This window comes from Corvus kubaryi, unplaced genomic scaffold, assembly GCF_017639235.1.
Source record: "Corvus kubaryi isolate FWS band 111438036 unplaced genomic scaffold, C.kubaryi_AGA036_p1.0 37392, whole genome shotgun sequence".
Taxonomy (NCBI): domain Eukaryota; kingdom Metazoa; phylum Chordata; class Aves; order Passeriformes; family Corvidae; genus Corvus; species Corvus kubaryi.
This window is the reverse complement of record NW_024581131.1, coordinates 12,836,607-12,855,851: the sequence shown is the minus strand read 5'-3', so window position 1 is coordinate 12,855,851 and position 19,245 is coordinate 12,836,607. Positions and strand designations below refer to the sequence as shown.

Genomic DNA, 19,245 nt, shown 5'->3' with positions numbered 1-19,245 from the left:
CTATATTCAGTAAAGCATAAACCTCCTGCTCTGACTCAAGGTCACAGCTATGGGAAGGAACAGAGAAGCAGCAAGGCGCAGATGAAGTATGCCTGTGAGGTAACACAAGAGAGACACCATTCTTTTGCGCCCTCTGGGGTAGGCAGCAGAAGGCAGCATAGCTGCCAGTACAGGCAGGACTAACTCGATTTTGTTCTCTGCTGCAGAAAACATGCCAAAACCCAAGGCAAGAGCAGGTCCAAAGGGCTGTTTCCTGTGATTACAAAGGAAAGCACTTACGGCAATTCTCTTCATCTGAGCCATCCTTGCAGTCTGTGTCCCCATCACAGAACCAGTGCTCAGCTATGCAGCTGCCGTCACTGCAACGGAACTCCTTCTCTGAGCACTTTCTCATATCTGCAGAGACAGCAACACAAACAAAGCCTTGGCTTTTTCCAGAGTACCCAGCAAAACACCACACCATCCTCCTGAAGCTCCTAGGGCACCCACAAACAAGACTGCTCATTAAACCATACATACCCACGTCAGGCAGGGCCTGAGCAAAACCATCATTGTTCATTGAACTGACACGGAGTGCTGGATTCAACAGTAATCCAAAGGGACTTCACAATGGCATGTCAAGGAATGGAAGGTCTCAAGGGATTTCTTTTGCCTGGCAGGTAAGGCACACAGCCCAAGATCCTAAGCAGCCAGCCCTTGGAGTGGAATATCCCACAAGTTCAGCCCACAAAAGCCAGCTGGAAGCCTTAGCCATGTTCAGGGGATCCTAGAACTGCACAGGCTGGACTCTGCACAACTCCTTTCAAAGTATTGTGAGGGCAGTATTTACATTACTCACCACACTGCTCATCACTGTTGTCCCCACAGTCATTGTCACCATCACAGTGCCATAGGCTGCGAATGCAGTATCCATTCTGACATGAGAACTCATCTTCCTCACACTCCCTTGGAGCTGCAGGGACACAACAGGGATAAGGTAAAGGCAAGGCAAGAAGATTTAGTTTGCAGAACACCAAATGTGTGACGTTACAAATCAAGCAACATCATCCTCCATGGACACGGTGATGCTGGAGAGCTGATTCCCCTAACAAATACCAGGAGAGCCACTGGGAGATTTCTTGAGTGTCTCTTTTCCACTCTGATCACACGCCAACAGTACAGCAGGCTCTAAAACTTGAGAACATAGGTTGAAGGAAGTAGCTGGAACAGAGAGATGAAGCCACCCATCCCTTGCTGGTATGTATTTGAGCACAGCCCCAAGCCAGACTCAAGATAACCCTGCACAGAAAAAAGGTAATCCACGCCTCTTTTTAAATGAATTAATAGTCCCTATCATTATCTAACAAATAACTGCTAGTAGTGCTGTATTTCCACCTTCTTTTCACAACAATGCCAAAGCTGTCTTCAAAGCAAAGGGCACGTTCACTGAAGAGGGAGAGAGAAAATTTGAACCTCCTCTTCTGAACACCTCAGTATTTGCAGCCTCATTCCACTCTCCTTGCCAGTCTCCTAAGGAAGCTTGTCTGCAGACCAGTAAGGAAAGGAAAGGGACTGCAAATTTAGCACCCAAGGACTTCAGTCCAACAGAAAGCCTCCTATAGTTACTGCTAGTCTGAATAATCCCCCAGGAATCTCTCATGCACAGAACCTTGCCTTTCTCCTTTCATTAGTCTCCAAATCTTTTGATCACACGCTTCTCCACTGTTGCCTTAGATATGAGGGCATTTCGACCTTTTATGAAAAACAGAAAACCAGACCCAGACCTATATACCTTTTTCTTCATGAATATACTTGAATAGACTGGAAAACTGAGCTTAGTCCTGCATTCCAGAGCATCACGCAGGATGTCAATCCCTGAACTTTGCTTCCCAGTCCTTTGCCCAAAAAGGCAGGCTAAGATCAGGGATATACTGATCAGAAAGTGAACTCATTTCCATGTATTTAATGGACATGGAATACTTTACAGTCAAAAGCTTTATTTCCACATTTCTTGAGATGGGGTTCCTCCGTCAGAGTCACTCTGGAGCACCATGCACACAACTCTGTGTAGGCAGTATCCCTACAGCACCTCCCTCTCCTTAAGGAGCACTGTTTGAAGGGACAGGATGTTGGTGACAGCCCAGCACTGCAGAAAAGTCAGACAGTGGAACCTGAGGCCACAGGAAGTCAGCCAGACAGCCAGTTCAGTAGGATTTGGCAGGGGTTAGGTGTTTCCACTAACAGGGGAGGGCATGAAGAGCTCAGCTCAGGGAAGTGCTTCATGGGACATTAACTAGCAAAGCTGCAGGGCATAAACGGTTCTACAGCTGGATGGAGAAGCATACCCTCCCCCAAGACAGGCAGCTGAACAGCAAGCCAGGTGCCAAGGCAGCAGGGCTCACAGGTACACACCTCTGTCAGAGGCAGAATATAGCTTATTACAAGCCAGAGATCCAGAGGTCCAATTCAGGGGATAGATTTTTATATTCCTGTAATAAAAAAGGTCAACTTTCCCCAGGCATAGCAGGCAGGCACTGCACCCACCCTCTTCCCTCAGACAGGTGACTTACGGCAGTCCTGCTCATCAGAATCATCCTCACAGTCATTGTCTCCATCGCAGACCCATGACCGCCGGATACATTTTCCATTATCACAGTGGAAGTCCAAGGGGGAGCAAGTGGGCAGCACTGAAAGAGCAAAGAAACACCTCATGGAGCTGCAGCCAGCTTCCTTCCTGAGAACAAAGTTCCTTCCCTCCTGAGGAAGCAGAGCTACATCTCTTAGAAGAAAAAATTTCAAGTAATCAGGAAGAGCTGTTCCTCAGATGGGGGTCAGGGTAGGTCTGTAGCTTGGCAGTCTCTCTTCCCCAGAGAAACACTGACCTTTCCACAATAAAGTAGCTGTCGCAATTCCCTCACTGAGTTCCTTTTTCCTCTTTCATCCTTGAGCCTGCTGTCCTCCCATAACTGCACTTGTTTTATAACAAGCAAAATTAAACTATCAACATCTTTCCTGCATGCTTCCCAGTACAATCCATCCTGTTTCTATTACACAGCAAGTTCCTTAGGGTGAGAACTATCAGAAGCAATGTTTTGGGGAACAGGACTTGACAAAGTAACATGCTACAGTGTGTTTCAGCATGAGGGCTCTGTCAGGTTTTTTGTCTAAGAAATCTGCAAGGAGAAGCTTAGAGGCAGGAATCCAATGCTGGGGATAATTTGTTGTACCTCAGGTGTGGACAATAGAGTCCAAACCTTGCTTGAGGTTTCCATCCAGAAAGGATGGAAGGAGGGGACAGACATGTGATGACACTTGCCTACACAGGAGTCTGTTTGCAATGGAGTGCAACCACAAACCCACAGTGCTTGAAGAGGCCTGGAGCCACAAAGCTGGAATTCGAGGGGGAGCATCAGCCCTGTTCTTTCCCCCACAGATGAGAGGAACACTCAACCCCAGAAGGTTCATGCTTTTAAGTGCTGCCAGCTGTGGTAGGCAAGGGGCTGCACAAGATTGCTCCTGACAGGTGTGTGCTCCGAAGAACAGCCTTCGCTCAGCGGTGTGAAGGGGCGAGGGCTAGAAAGGCTACTGCCTGAAACCCTTTCATCCCAGCCCAGCTTGCCGACAGCACCTCCCATCTGTCACCAGGCAGGCCAGCCCTTTTCTGCTATGCTGCTACTCCTTTCCCTGCCAACACTATCCTGGAGGTGGGAGTGAGAGCAGAGGGAGGTGGGTAAAAAAAGAAGGTGAAGACAGCAGCCACACACAAAAGGAGGATGATTTAATAAGGAGAACAAATAGCCACATTTTCAGCTTTTCCAGCTTTCTCAACCTTCTGTTTCCCCTTGGCCCAGGACTGCTGCCAGTGTCCTGCTAAAGAAGCATGGATTACACATACTAAATTGTTCACTGCTCTCCATAACAAGCCCTCCAAAAATTCTCATCAAGGGCCTGTCCTAAAAGCCCCCCTCTGTAAGAATACATTAGGGCAGATAAATTCAGACTTTCTCTAACATCCATTTTTCTAACCACAAATTCAAATCATCTTGTCCGCTGTTCCTGTAGTGTGGCAGGCATTTCTATACCTGAGGACATCACTACAGATGTAATTGCTCTCAACATTCAAAGAATTTGGCATTGGCCCTTGGGAAAAGGTCCTTCCCATCATGTCCACGCTATCCCATGCAGATATCTATCCATGTCATATCCAGCTACTTTTAGGCCCCAGAGGGGTATGAAGGAGAAAGAAGCACAAAAATCTGTATTTTCCCTCTACAGGTTTGACAGCACTCTGGTCTTCCAATAGCTGACCCTTTTCCTTACGTTGCACTTTCTCTGGGCACCCCTGTGCTGCTGCAGCAAAATGAAGGAGTTTCCTCTTCTTCCTCAGGGCAGGTGGAAGTAGAAAATTCTCCACTTTCCAAACTCTGCTTCCAAATAAAATCAAGACATTTTTGGACTCAGACAGTCAGTCCCACAGATCAGCCCTCTCTCCCCCAAGCACGACTTCCAAACACTGCATGCTGAGAAAACCTTCCGTGGCCTCAGCTGCAATTTCAGGACTAAGACCATCCATCCAGCATATGCTTTAGCATGACTAATCACCAAAGGACTGCACAGGAGCCACCTGGAAGGGAATTTGCATGCTCACTCTCCAGGGGAGAATTCTTCAGGCTCCCGGAGGGTTACGCCATTAGCGCTGGTTCAGAGCGGATACCATTATCCCACTGAACTGCTGCATCCCTTCATGAGGCAACGACATAAAATGAAATTCCACCCCTACAGGGAGCAGTTCAGCCAATTTCATACTCTCCCTAGATATAAAAATCAAGCTTCAAGCACAGGGGAAGAGAGCAAAACACAAACTGCCATATACAGAGGAGGACCAAATTCCCCAACCCAGCAGAGAGCAAGTGTGTGCTAGCCCAGACAACACCAGGGTGGAGGCAGGGTGGGATTAAATCCCCTTCTACAGGAGTTCTACTTTAAAGGAGGAAGAAAAACCACAAACCCACTTGAGACCAAAAAACCCAAACTAATGAATGAGGGCTGGTGTCTCATAGAGCAGAGGAACTGCCAATGGGATCAGGGCAGGGATCCACATAAACTTGTAACCTGAATCTAATAATGGTCAGAAACAGATGCTTCAAAAGAAAATGCAAGAAATTCTGGGAGCAGCTTTCACATGGGGGCAGCCTCTTCCTAATCCCCCTCTTCCTAGGTCTGCCCTCCCAATCCCTTCTTCCCACTAAAAAGCACACTGCTTACACAGAAACATTCCTGTTTCTTTCTATTTGTTCTAAGCACATCAGGCTCCAGTTCCACTGCACAGCCCTTTGCTCTAGGGTTGTTACTAATCAGCTCTTCTGTTGGCCATTTATTACTTCATATTTTGATGGGTTTTATTCCCCCAGAGTTAAAGCTGAGGCCATATCACTAGCCCACAGTGAATGTTTAGTACTGTTGTAAATACATCCAGAGTGTCTGGAAATTTGAAGTTAAGAGGAAATTCAAAAGTTAGGAGGTCACACTTAGGACACTCAAACAACCACCACTATGTTTTGTTCTGACATGATGGAGCAGCTATACAATCTGGTAAGTGTATTGCTTTTACTCATATAGCTCATTTTAAAAACCATAGTCAGAAGATGTGGTACAAATGAAGCAGGATGAATTCTCTTCACTGACAGAGGTGGAACAAGACCTCTTCATCTTGCTGGAGGACAAGCTGCATTAGCATCAAGAAGACTAGAAACTGAATCCCTATATTCTCTTCCCAGCTTATATTGATGCATGACTCTGGGATAGTTCTACTTCTTTAGCCCAACCAGTTCTCCAACCTGTAAAATGAAGGCTGTTTATTACTCTCTCAGACAGCTGCAAGTCCTTCATAGGCAGCACTTCCACGGATAAGAAAGCAACCATAGATTGTACTAACATGCTTCCACCAGTACTCATAGCAGGATTAGGCTATGCCAACACTAAACACAGTTAAGCTTCAACCCCCCTTCTCTGCTCCATTCCAGCTTGATCTCTCCCTATCTATGCAAAGAAACAATATTTTCCTAAAAGAAATTAGCAAAGGTAAGTCCCAGGATGGAGTTGAAGGCAGGCAAATACCCAGACAGACAGGGACTAACTTGCCTCCCCAGGCAGAGCAGAGGCAGGGTGGGGAGCAAACCCAAGGAAGGGGAGCCAGTGGAAGGAACTAGGCTGGGCAGCAACAGCTAAAGAGAGCACATCTGTCAACTGACAGTGAGCAATACAAAAAGGCCTTTGAACTTCCAACCATTTCCCTGAGCTCATCCCTCTGCGTGGTCACACTGGACATCATCCAATGTTTCAGCAAAGCTAGGTCTATCATAAGCCTGCTATTCCTCCCCCTCTTCCAACTCCTATTACACAGGACACTCTTTTATTGCCAAGCAGGAGGAGAAGGGGGAGGGCAGAGGAAAAGGGAAGTTTATAAGGTGAAACGCAGACTGAATCACGTCCCATTGTCCTTTGAACACTTTATCCCTGTTGCCTGTTGTGAGCAGGTTGTTTTGTACCCAAGGACAGCAAGCAACTGGTGTTCAGAGCTCTGGAACGCAGAGAGGCTTGAACAACACTGGCTGCTTAATTAGACAAACTCTCATTCACATGAAGAATGAGAAGTTAATTTAAAACAAAAATACAACAACAGCAAAAAAAGAAAAATCATGCTACCTACATTAGAAAAGTGCAGCCTGACCCCCAGCTATATCCATACTCATGTATGTGTATAAACACATACATACCCACAAACAGACCTGTTTGCTGAGATTGCAGCACAGCAGGCAAGAAGTCCAGAGAAAAAAATAAAGGAAGAAAAAGGAGACACTACATTTTACTAACATTTTGTTAGTAAAAAATCTAATTCCAGAATGACATAAAATGTTATTGCACTGCTGAACTGTATTTAAGGATGTTGCCGGACAAAAGAAAAAAAAGGAAAAAAAAAATTGGAAGAGTAATCAGCATCCAATCTTTCACAGCCCTTTGATCACAAGCACTCTGCCTGAGGGGGCACTGCATTAATTCTGGTGCCTTTTAAAGGAAACACACATACTCCAGGCCCAATAAAATGACAAAGTTGCAGATACGGAACTGGTCTGTTTTCAACAGAATATTGAACTCTTGACAAGAGTTCCTAGTTTGTAAAACTTGGAAGTTTAGAAGTGAAGCTTCATGTAAGCCATTGCATCTGAGCTCAAGACTCATGATTAAGTGAATGGCAGAAGAAAAGTTTTTTTTTTATATTTCCACTAATTTTAGTTAAAGACCTGTGAGTTTTTTATCCTAAGGTCACCTTAACATTTTTTGTTGTGGGGCTGATGAGCAGGTTATACTGATCGTCCTGCCTGGCAAGAAAGGGACCGTTTACTGGGCTTGAATGAGCTGTAGCCCAACAGGATCTGAGTAGATTTCTCCGTGGGATGGGAACAACAGATCACTTTCAGTGATCTTTAAGGTAAGAGACGTAAATTTTTCTTCAGTCCCTTTAAATGAAGAAGTATTGTACAACAGTGCATGGAGCTAAGCAAGCAAGTCTGTGTCCCAAGAACTAACACATTTACAAGTTAATTATGTATGATACAGATCCAAAATTTAGAGCAAGAAGGCTCTTCTGGGGGGGGATGGTTATGGGGAGATTTGGTGTATCTTATGAGAAACAGAACTATTTATCAATCCTCAGGCCAAGTTTACTCAGTTGTCCTTTCACCCTTGCCACAGGAAGTAAGACTCATTCACACCACGCAGGACTTCAAAGGGCGTGCAGGACGGCAGAATGAAAACCATTCCTCCGCTTGCATGCGGCTTTCGTTAGGGACGGGCCAGAGCAGTCTCCGTTGGCACAAGGCAGGAAGGCAGCTGAACTACTCTGTGCATGTGTAGCAAGGGCGTCCAAGCCAGACACTGTGAGCAAGCCAGAGAGCTGACACCAGACAAAGTCTATGGAGCTGGCATGACAGCTGGCAGGTTGCTTATTGCTATTATTACTACAGCACTCTGGCTTGTAAACATGATCCAGAGCAGGAAGCAAACATGTCACGGAATAAATGGCTTCCATCACAGCAGGGCTTCAAATTTGCAAGGAGAACAGTTTCTGTCACAGGTAAGCAGAGGCATGGTTCTCCCAAAACCAATGGAAAATACCTATGGAGAAGCAGACGTTCTGGGGACACCAATATGAGTGTAAAGTGTCTGGGGTGTACAGAAATGGTGACAGCTGAGGAAAAATTTAGCGCAACCAACTCAAGAAGTGGTAATTTTTTTTATAGTATGCAACAGAATAAAAAAAACCCAAACAAAGTAAAACACACCATATTTTAAGAATTTATCTCAAAACTGAAAAGATCTCTCAAAAGGAGTGTTTCCCGTGTCTGCTCTTGTTTTTCATAGCTGTAACTCCACTCACTGCCAAGTATCTTGCTTTTTTTTTTTTCTTTATTTAGCAAACTCCAATCAACTACTCAAGCATATATGCAGTACTACACAGACACAGGTGCAAGACTGAATCTTGACTTGCTAAAGTAATTTTCACCTTAACCCCCAGCCTGTTTCACTCTCTGGCTTTATTAGTCCAGTAGTCCAATGTCTTCACATTTTCCTCTTCCAAGGAAGTAGACAGAACTCTCTCAGCAAATCATTCTCCTTGTTGTGTTGGCTTACAGCATACATCTGAGCATATGATACCTTTTTGAGGTGCTTTACTTCAGTGTATGGTTGCAGCTTTATTTCTCTGGAAAGTTTGGATATACACAGGAGAAAAAAGAAAATCCTGTAATTCTAAAACTAGCTTGCAGCAGACCAGTGGAAAGGTGGGCTTCCTTGCAAACACATCTGTTCACTCTTCCAGTCAGAGATATCTACTTGATATTATAATTCCTGCCTGTAAAACTCAGAGCTGCACATCCATAGAATTGCTGGAAAAGAACTTCAATAGCTTTATCATCTCAGAAGAGTCCATATGAAGTGGTTGCACAGACTGAGGTTCATAAGTCAGAACAAACAACTGGAGCATGAAGACTAGCCCCATGGTTTTAGAGGAATTTTTAAAATAGGCCTTTAGTATATCTGCGGCTTGCTTGATGACTTCATCAAGACAATCCAAACCTTTAGCTCAGTATTTGTATCTAAAAGAAATTTACTAATTTCAGTCAATAAATAAAACCATAAATCAAGTTCAAAACAGAGAAGCTCGAAATTTCACTCCAATCAGGAAACTGTATGCATGTCACAGACACAGCCAGGGAAGGAAAGAAAAATTGGTGAATCAACTGTTCTCACGTACTATGTGCATCACTGCTGATTCGTGAGAAGCTTAAACTGATTTAAAGTTCAAGTTGCTGTTCCAAGGGGCTCAAGCCCTGCCCCAGCTCTTGCACTCCTGCTGCCCTGTTTAAGCTTGGCACAGTCAGCAAACAGAGGAAATGGAAAGTTAACCCCACAAACAAGTACACCTTCACAAGGCTCCTGTACACCAAAAAAAAGGGAGGGATTTAGCAAGCAACCTGCTCTGGCAAAAACGTTCAGTGCTATAATAACTAAGCAAGACAAGAAACAGCACAGACAACTACCACAAACCTACACTGTAGAGTTGATCTAGTTCTTACAAGCTAAGAATAGTATCATACCTGGATTCATAATGAGCAACTACTCAGAGCAAGATATAACAGCCTTAATGGAGTAAGTGCTCCTAGGGCTCCTCCACTGCAACCTTGCACGTGTGTGCTGAAGTCATGCACTTAAGCAATGGGGCAAAGGATGCTATAGAAATGTTTACGTTTTATTTTTGCTTTCTTCTTTCCACTAAATTGCACTTCAAGTACTGCTGGCTGTCAGCTGAAAAAGTTCTCTTCTTTGTATCTATTCTACCAGGATGCAATATTTAAAAAGGCAGCTCCTATTCTAGTCCTTCCCCTTAAGTCACTTTTCTACTCTGTATAAATGGAGCTCTTTGTCTCCCCTTCCATCTTGTCAAACCTACCATCTTTCTCTGTACATGCTAGGTTTCCTCTATCACTAAATTGCAGAGACCTACAGCACAAGTTATGTCCTGAATAAGAACACAGAATCACCAAGGTTGGAAGAGACCTTCAAGACCATCTAGCCCAACAGTCAACCTAAACCACCCCTAAGCTACATCCTCAAGTGCGGCTTTCAGACACTTCCGGAGACCATGACTCCACCACCTCCCTAAGCAACTTATTCCAAAGTCTGACTGCTTTTTCAGTGAAAAGTTTTTCTTCTAATGTCCAAGCTGTACTTTGCCTGGTGCAACTTAAGGCCATTTGCTCTCATTCTTTCACTTGAGACATGGTAGAAGAGACCAACCCCCACCTCACTAAAACCTCCTTTCACGTAATTATAGAGGGCAATAAGGTTCCCCAAGCCTCCTTTTCTCCAGGCTAAACACCCCCAGCTCTCTCAGCTGCTTCTCCTAAGACATGTTTTCTAGACCCTTCACCAGCTCCGTTACCCTTCTCTGGACGTACTCCAGCACCTCGGTGTCCTCCTCGTAGTAAGGGGCCCAAAACTGCATACAGCACTTGAGGTGTGGCCTCACCAGGGCTGAGTACAGGGGGGCAATCACTAGTGGCCACACTAGTGCACACTAGATGCACTTTCAGGTGCATCCCATCTGGGCTCACAGACTTGTGGGTGTCTAATTAGCATAGCAGGTCACTAACTACTTCCTTCTGGATTATGGGGGCTTCACTCAGCTCTCTGCCACTAAGTTCCAGCTCGAGGAACTGGGTATCCTGAGGACAATTGGTTTTGGCATTAAAGACTAAGGCAAAGAAGGCATTAAGTAACTCAGCCTTGTTCTCATTTCCCTGACACTATGCTACCCTCTACATTCAGCTAAGGGTGAAGATTCTTCTTAGGCCTCCTTTTGCTGCCAATGTATTTATATAATTTTTGTTGTTGTTGTCTTAACTGCAGTGGCCAACCTTCTTAGAAATTGTAAATTAAAAAAGGCAGAAGCCAAACCCAGTTCCCACATTCTCTGCATCCCTTTATATTCTGCCTCCTATATGTCTACCTCTATTTTATATTCTTCCCAATCTCCAGTGCCTGAGAATATCAGCAGATTGCTCACAGTTCAGTACTGCTTCCTAGTTTGTACAGCTTCCATTCAAATAGCTACAGGCCAGATGTCCTTAATATATTGTATCTTACTGTGCAAGACTGAAAGGTTCCTCTCTTTCAGGACACAGAGAGAGACATGATGCATCAGTAGATGCCAAGAGAAGAGTGGAAGGAAGTAGCACAAAAATAAACGTTTTTCCTCAAAACACAAAATCTGCCTCTATTTGTAATACAAAGACATCCCAAACAAGAGGTGGCATATTCATCTCTAACAGCCCTTAGTGGATTATACATCCATAAACTTGTCAGATTGCTGCTTGAGAATGCTTCTGAAATTTCGAACAGTGTTTTTTGGCAAGGAGAATCACAGTTTAGGCATATGTTGTATGAAGCAACTCTTGTTAGCTTTGAACCACCTCCTGCTAGCTCCTGTGGAAGATCTTATCTCTCCCACCCCCAAGTCCTACCATGCCTGATTAGCTTAAAACTTTTGGTGCTGGAAGTTGTTGAATTACAAAGAAAATCATATCAGCAAGTATCACTTGTCTAAATTGTTACTGAGCCCACCAAGAAAAAGTCAAAACAATCCCACTAGCATGCCCCCGATCTCCTCACCTGCCTGCAAAAAAAAAAAAAAAAATACAAAAAAAAAGAATTTTCCTCTGTGCTTAGTAAGAAGCCAGCAAAACCAGCTTAGCTATTGGATATGCCTTACCTCCCCAAGACTCAAGGTCTTCCACATTGCTCAATGATTGCAAAATTTTAAGAAACAAGAACTGAGAAGGAATCAAATTTTCACAAAGCTGGGTTGATATCTCCCACATTTAAGGAAGAAGAGACTCTTTAAGATAATATTTAAAAGATGAGGAAAGCTCCTTTCCATACAGTAATCAATGGCAGAAACCAGGGAAGGGTTAGAGAAAGATCCTGCAGAGGAAGATAAATTTCCCTCTCGTGTTCATTGACAGAAGCCTTGAATTTTCAGCTCTAGGGAAACTTTCAGGAAAGGAGTTTCATGACACCAGGCCTTTTTTTCCTCTCTTCAATTCTACCACACTCTATGGAATCCAAAGAGATGAAGTAAAAAAGGAACTTACTTGTGTCTCCACAGAAGGAGGCTTTCTCTATTCATCTCTATCAAGCTACACCCACTCAGAGTGACATTTCACATCAGTTCTCACCTAGCTGGGCTCAGCTACACGGATGCCAACAGTACAGATACACTGTAGCTGCAAGGTAACTTCTCTCAGCCAATCCCAAGACCAACAAATGTTATTTCAGTGTTTGCCTTTCCCTCCCTTCATAGGGCAGCCAGGAAAGAAACTAGAATGTTACTGAAGAGGGCAGACACACTCAATACGCCTCTTCACACTGTTTACTTTCCATTAATATTTACAGCAAAATCATATAATTTAATTCACAGATAGTGCTCTTGCAAGGGTGGAAAAATGAGAGGTACTGTTTTCTGTCCCTCCTCTCCCTTTAACATATTCCTGTCCAACAGCCATCTAAAACCAGCTGCAAAAAAAAGCCAAAGTTAGGCTTTCACTGTGGTTTTTATCGGTGGACAATGGCTTTGTTAGACTCCGAGTCAGTCAAAAGTAGGTCATCTACAATTGAAAACTTTTGTCATACAAATGGTAGGATGTGCCTGTAAAACAGAGAAGCACCTGCAAAGAAAAAGATATTCCATTTTCCCAAACACAAGTCAAGGATGGTATTCTTACTGCAGCCATCTTCATCGCTGTGGTCCCCACAGTCATTGTCTCCATCACATTGCCACTGAGCAGGGATGCACGTGCATTCACCAAAAGCACTGACAGCACAGGTAAAATGATTACGTCCACAGGAGCACTCAGTGCTACTTGTAACTCCTGTAAAGGAAGAAAAAAAGAAAGAATGAAAGATGTTTTGAAGACATCCCATCTATTTTAGAGTAAACATTAAATACAAAGTGACATCACAACTCTTCTCTGTACACATACTACTGTGTACGAACACATTCTCAACTGCAAAGGAAAATATACCCCCTCCTCACACTGCTGAAACTGGAGATCAATTACTATGCACAGTTTCTTGGAAAGGGGCTCTTTGAAGGCAACAGCAAAGTGCAACCTGCCAAAAAGAGAGTAGGGAATCAGAAAAATAATTCAGCACTAATCACAAACATCCAAGGAATGCCAGGTATCAGAAGACCCTTCTTACTTTACAAACTCAGTCCCCGCCTAGACCACAGCGCTGCTGCTGCTGCTGTTCACTTAGTTCTGACAGCACAATACATGGGAAAACTCTCTGAAGTAGAATCCTTGCTATTTGAAGGGTCTTCTCCAAACCCTGAACTTTTTGGATGCAAACCTTTTGCATGCCACTATTGTAGACATTTCAGACTCCAGTGAAATCGGAAAAAACCCTATTATTTACCTGTAAGCATTAAACTGTGACATTAGGCTGCACCTAACTAACATTTATAAGAGCAAGAAGATTTTCAACTTTACAATCTGACAAAAAGAAAATGCAGTCCAAATGATAATATATAATCTGATAAAAATATTTTTTCCAGCTTTAAAGTTAGCCTAAGAACCTCCCAGCCCTCCTTTCCCACCTTGAGAATAATACTCTAACACAACTCTTGACTCTCACCCCTGTGCAAATGCAACTATTTATGATATTATCCCACACTTCCTCTTAAAAAAAAAATCTCTGCCTTGGGAAAGAACAGGCTATAAACCAGCTCCCTCAAAAGGAAAAGGTCATGCCTGAACTTCTGTCTGACATTATCTAGACAATCTATATAATCAATATCACTGTTAAACAAATGATTACTCTATCAATCATCAACTCCCTCAGGCTAGTCTGGTTGGATTTTTTTGCATGGTTCCTTCTTTCTCCAATTCAAACAAACCTAAAGCTCTTAGATTAAACAATAGATCATAAGGAAAGAATTAGAGAGAAATACCTGCCCCAAGTGGTAATCACATACATACTGAGATATTTTCAGGCTTTTTGATTTCATTGAACTCACTCGTACATCTAGTATACCTGTGATTAACCATAAACTGTATCAATCTAAGCAAAAAGAGAAAACAAGCCTCATCATTTCCTTATTTTCCATTCTAATTGAGAAAAAGCAATAGCTGCAAAATTGATGTAATACTTCTGCAACTCGTTCAACAGTAGAATTCCCCCCAGTGAAGACATCCACTTGTGCAAGTAAAGCAAAGATTGGAGTTCAGAGGGGATGCGCTTCTTCCTTGAAAAAGGATTACATTATGTTTCTTCTGCAACAAAACTGGCTGAAGAGTTTTCTGCCAGCCTCAGCTGCCTACTTGCAAATGCTACACTGCAGGTTGCAAGGCCTTAACTATAAGCTATTTTCCAAGCTGAACTGCACCAACAAATTGGTTGTGGGATTTCTATTCAGTCTGTCATGGGCTTAACAACCTTTTATTCTTTCGATCCTGTCCACTACAAGTTATCTTTGACAGGTTTAGTACAAAACATACATCTCAAGGTATTACCGCATACAACAGAGAAAGCAGCCAACATCTGGTGTAACAAGGGATATAGGCTAAAAGAACAGGAGGCGAGTAAGGAATGAAAGAGGGCAGAGAGGTAAGATCTTTAGAGGACTTATCAGGTATGGCCAGGGCAATGGCTGGCTCAAAAAGACAGCAAATGGGTGACGCAGTCAGAAGGCAAAAAAAGCGACAGACATCCCTAAGGAAAAGCATCATCTTTGCAACATTTCAGACTAGTAGAAATAAACTAAAGGAAATTCAGAAGGACTACAACCACCCACAAAAATCAAACCGGTTTCCTCAAACTGACAACACAGAAAATTCAGAACAAACCATCTTCTGCTGTCACCTACAAACTTTTAAAAAGGCAGAACTAGTTGTATATTGTATCCAAAGTAGCTGCAGTTTAAACTACCTTTTCCAAAGCAATTTTCTACCATTATCCTCAAAAGCACTCCAAAACACTCATCCCAACTACTTTAAGCTCCAATACCCCTTCCTGTTGGAGTACATAAGACAACTATCACTTAGGTTGGAAAATATCTCTGAGGTCACCAAGTCCAACCACTACCCCAACACCGGCAGGTCCAGCAGGTCCAGCACTTAACCGTATCTCTAAGTGCCACATCCATATGCCTTTTAAATACCTCCAGGAATGGAGACTCTACCATTCCCTAGGTAGCTTGTCCTCCAGTGCTTGACAACCCTTGTGGTGAAGAAATATTCCTGAATATCCAATCTAAACCTCCTCTGACACAACTTGAGGCCATTTCTGCTCATCCTGTCACTTTGTACCTGGGAGAAAAGACACCTACTTCCCTACAACCTCCTTTCAAGTAATAGTGGAGAGTGATAAGGTCTCCCTGAGCCTCCTTTCCTCCAGGCTAAACAACCCTAGCTCCTTCAACCCCTCCTCTTAAGACTTGTTCTTTAACCCTTTCACCAGCTTTCACCATGGCCTCCCCCATGAGCAGCATGGCAGTACAGCTCTGCAACAGCAAAGAAAGAATTAGTGCAGCTGTCCCAGTCTGCAAACTGTAACTTAATCTGCTGTATTGTCAAACACACAGCTCTCTTCAAAGTTGCTACTAATATTAGGTTATATATAAGCACACACATACTGCATCTGTTCTTCTCACCTCATTAAAGTTGCTATGTTCCATCATCTCTGCTTTGTGATTTTACTATGCTACTGAAACTGTTGGAAGCTGAAGGACACATTAGGACCCAGATACCACCACTCTCTCACATGCACTAGCTGGTGTCTGTAGTGCTATTATGTAAGCATACTTTGCTTAACTATTTTGAATTACAGCCTTTGCAAATCTAATGGTTTGTGATTTGTGACCTTTAGGGGAACCTTTGTAACCTTCTAGTCATTATAAATCATTATCTACCCTGGTTTTGCCCTTGTCAAATAATGCACATGATTGTTTGGAAAGCACACCAATTTCAACCTACAAACAGTATCAGAAACCAGTCCTGGATGGCTTGTCTGTCCCAGCAAAAAGAACAAGGTGAATGAAAGCTGGCACTCCTGAAGGCAGCAGGAATTTTCTCAATGATTTCAGCATGGATAGTGTTTCACCTTTGGTGTCTCATGATTATTTCCCAGCGCTCAGAGCTCCAGTGACACTACCCTGTATCTGTAACAGTAGAGGGTCAGGAAGGATAAAGATGAGAAGCATGTTTTTTCCAGCTCCAAGCGGAAGTGGTGCACTTGGCGTGAGAAGCCCTAGCAGAGGACCTACTGTCTTACCTCAAAGTCTCAATAAACCCTGGCAGCGTGAGACAGAAGACTAACCAAGTGCACATATAAAGCTCCAGTGTCACGTTTCAATCCCAGTTAGTCAGTGGGCCAGGAACAGGACGGAAGTCAGCGCTTGCTGTTCAGGCAACTGGACCAACAATCAAAGAGGACATATCTAATTGCACTTTTACACATTATTCTGGAGCAGGAACAACAAGAGGCACCTCTGGGCTCAGTGATGACAAATATTTTTCCTGAAACTTTTCATCACATTGCAGGCTTGGACGATTTACTAACTGTCTGTATTGAAAAATCTTTTCACTTATGCAGGAGGGAAAACCCCGACATATTTTAGCAATGCAATATATACAGAACAATACAAAAATCTAAACAGAGATATTGCCACATGCTGAGCTGATACCACTCAACTTTCCTGGCCTCTCCTGATACCTCATGTGACCACAGCACGAATTTCCTACTCTCTCATTTGCCTGTGGGTACAAACAACCAAAAAAAATCATCTTCACTGTCTGTAGTTTGGTTCCCTCCAGATGCATAGCAGCAGGATTCAGTAACCAAACAGTTTTCTAGCAAAATATACAAACAACCTCTGGATTTTAAAAACAGGAAGTCAGTCTAAACACAGGCCTCATACTTAACATCTGCCATCACCTTAAATTTAGCATGGTATGCTCAGTTTCTTCAAATTCCTTCCAAATATCCTCCACATCTTCATATCGATCTGAAAAATGAAATGTCTCCTGAGGAAGGGTGAGTTGCTCCAACTCCCCTTAATAGTTAGGATCTATGTAGTTTTATGTCTAAAACTGGCAAAGCAGTTATGTAATTTCTGGCTGAAAATCAGAAGTCAATCATCATCCTGTTATTTCTACATATCTTTTGGGGGGGCGGTGGGGGGGCAGGGCTGCTTTAACAGTATGTTGTTACTCTACTTCCCTCACCTCCCAGCAACTCTTCATCAGGCCAAACAATACAGCCCCATAAAGCAAAACCTAATATGCAAAGCTTCATTTTGCTGATAAGGTCATTTGCAACCCTCAGAGCTGTTACAGAGCAGGCCTGTATTTGCTACAGATTCATAAAAATATTGACATTACAAAGAAAACTTAAGTAGACAGGATAATTACAGAACTGGACTCTGTAGTGTTTGCTTTGATAGAAACAGCAGATTTCTGGTGGAGAGTGAAAACACAGTTTTGTTTAAGTCCTGATGGCATGCTTTATTCCAAAAAGAAAGATGCTAACCCGCTCCATCTTCAGTAAAAATAATGACACATGGCAGCTCTTATCATTATTTTGCAGCAATTCAACCTTTGACAGGCTGTTGCTTCAACATGGAATCATGCAACAGTCCAGTTTGGAAGGGACCTCAAAAGATCAGCTGGTCCAACCTTTTGTGGAAAACGGAGCCTGGATGAAACTATCCAGCACCCTGTTACAGTTTCATCCTGAGAACCTCCAGTGATGGGGACTCTATCATGTCTCAGGGGAGCTAGCGGGGAGGTAGCATGATTGTTCTCACTGTAAAAAAAGCATCTTTTGTTGAAATGAATACATTCCTGGTCTGTCAGTCTCTGGTAGCATTCTAGCACTATCAGAATTTTATCATATTCACATACAGATGAAGTTTCCTCAATGAACAACTGCAAAAGATCCTGGCTTCAACGGTCAGCACCATGCTGCCTTTCCAAATTTTCTTTTGTGCAGGTATCAAGAACCAGCTACATAAAAGACTCCTCCACTCCACACCACCCCGTTGATTGTATCTTTTCCCTTTTTTTTCCCTAACGCAGAACCTCTGGCTGTTATTTTTAAAATCAATAGTAGTAAGTTTACAATTTGTTTGCACTGCTCTCCAATTCTTCATGTACCTGTAACACAGGATAGCACAGCTAAAACCATGTCTAAGTATCCATTAAGTTCTATGCTGCAAGGAAAATAGCACCAATAGCTTTAAAAAAGTCAGAATTACAAACTAATTTGGCATTATTTACAGTTGCAGACTGTTCAGCTCAGAACCAGCAGCCTCTGGAAAGAACAATCATTCTCTTGGTGCAGGACTGAGTAACACATGGATCTGGGTTTCTCCCCCTCCATGGGGAGGCACCTAATTCTGGCCTACAGAAGACCTTCAATGGAAGGCAGAGATCTTTCTGCAAACCTCATTATTACAATAGACACAAGCAAAAATATGACAATACCATCTTTTATAACTTCAACTCTACCATAGAAAAATGATGGGAGGACAAAAGGTATAAGTGGATATTGAACAAGTGTGAACATATTTGACACAGAGTGACAAAGAGGGAAAAAGAAATCCAGGACTGTGTTAAAAAAATGGAATATGATTAAAGGAATTAAAGGCAAAAGGAGAGAACTAAAGTCCTAATAGTGATGGGCATAAGGCTATAGGTTTTTTTCCACAGAGAAAGCACAGAAGGGTATCCCCAGATGCATTTTTGAACAACTCTGGAATAAGCATCAGAATATTTTGCCCTGGCTTCAACAGATGCACTGAATTTCTTCTGTATTTTAAGAACTCATGAGCATCTGATTGTTTACTTGGGGTTAAAATTAGTGAATTCTGTAGCATAGCCTTTTGCCCACCTGCTGTTAGAAGGCCTGTGTCAGATAATTATCTCTCTTTATCCACTTCTAGGCCCAGGCTCACTTTTGCATTCTCATCACATACACACCTTGATAAGGGCAGATGTTAGATATTGCAGATGGTCTTGAACATAGTTCAGATGATACACTTTCCTTCTTTATCCAGCACTTCCCTGAATTCCTACAGCAAGGAAGCTTGGCTTTATTTGCTTGCCTGTCTTGAGGGGAAAATGAAAATTTTGGATTCCTCTCTTA

At 43.0% G+C, this 19,245-nt stretch overlaps 1 protein-coding gene across 3 annotated transcripts in view; it reads right to left on the bottom strand.

The window, feature by feature from the left end:
• Positions 1-19,245, bottom strand: part of LRP4 (LDL receptor related protein 4) — an 83,736-nt gene that overhangs the window by 29,392 nt on the left and 35,099 nt on the right. For all 3 annotated transcript variants that reach the window (XM_042038476.1, XM_042038477.1, XM_042038478.1), the window contains exons 2-5: positions 12,822-12,968; positions 2,550-2,666; positions 839-952; positions 280-396 (exon numbers count right to left, since the gene is read on the bottom strand). In XM_042038476.1, coding sequence (XP_041894410.1) covers positions 280-396; positions 839-952; positions 2,550-2,666; positions 12,822-12,968 — 495 coding nt within the window. The remainder of the gene's footprint in view (positions 1-279; positions 397-838; positions 953-2,549; positions 2,667-12,821; positions 12,969-19,245) is intronic.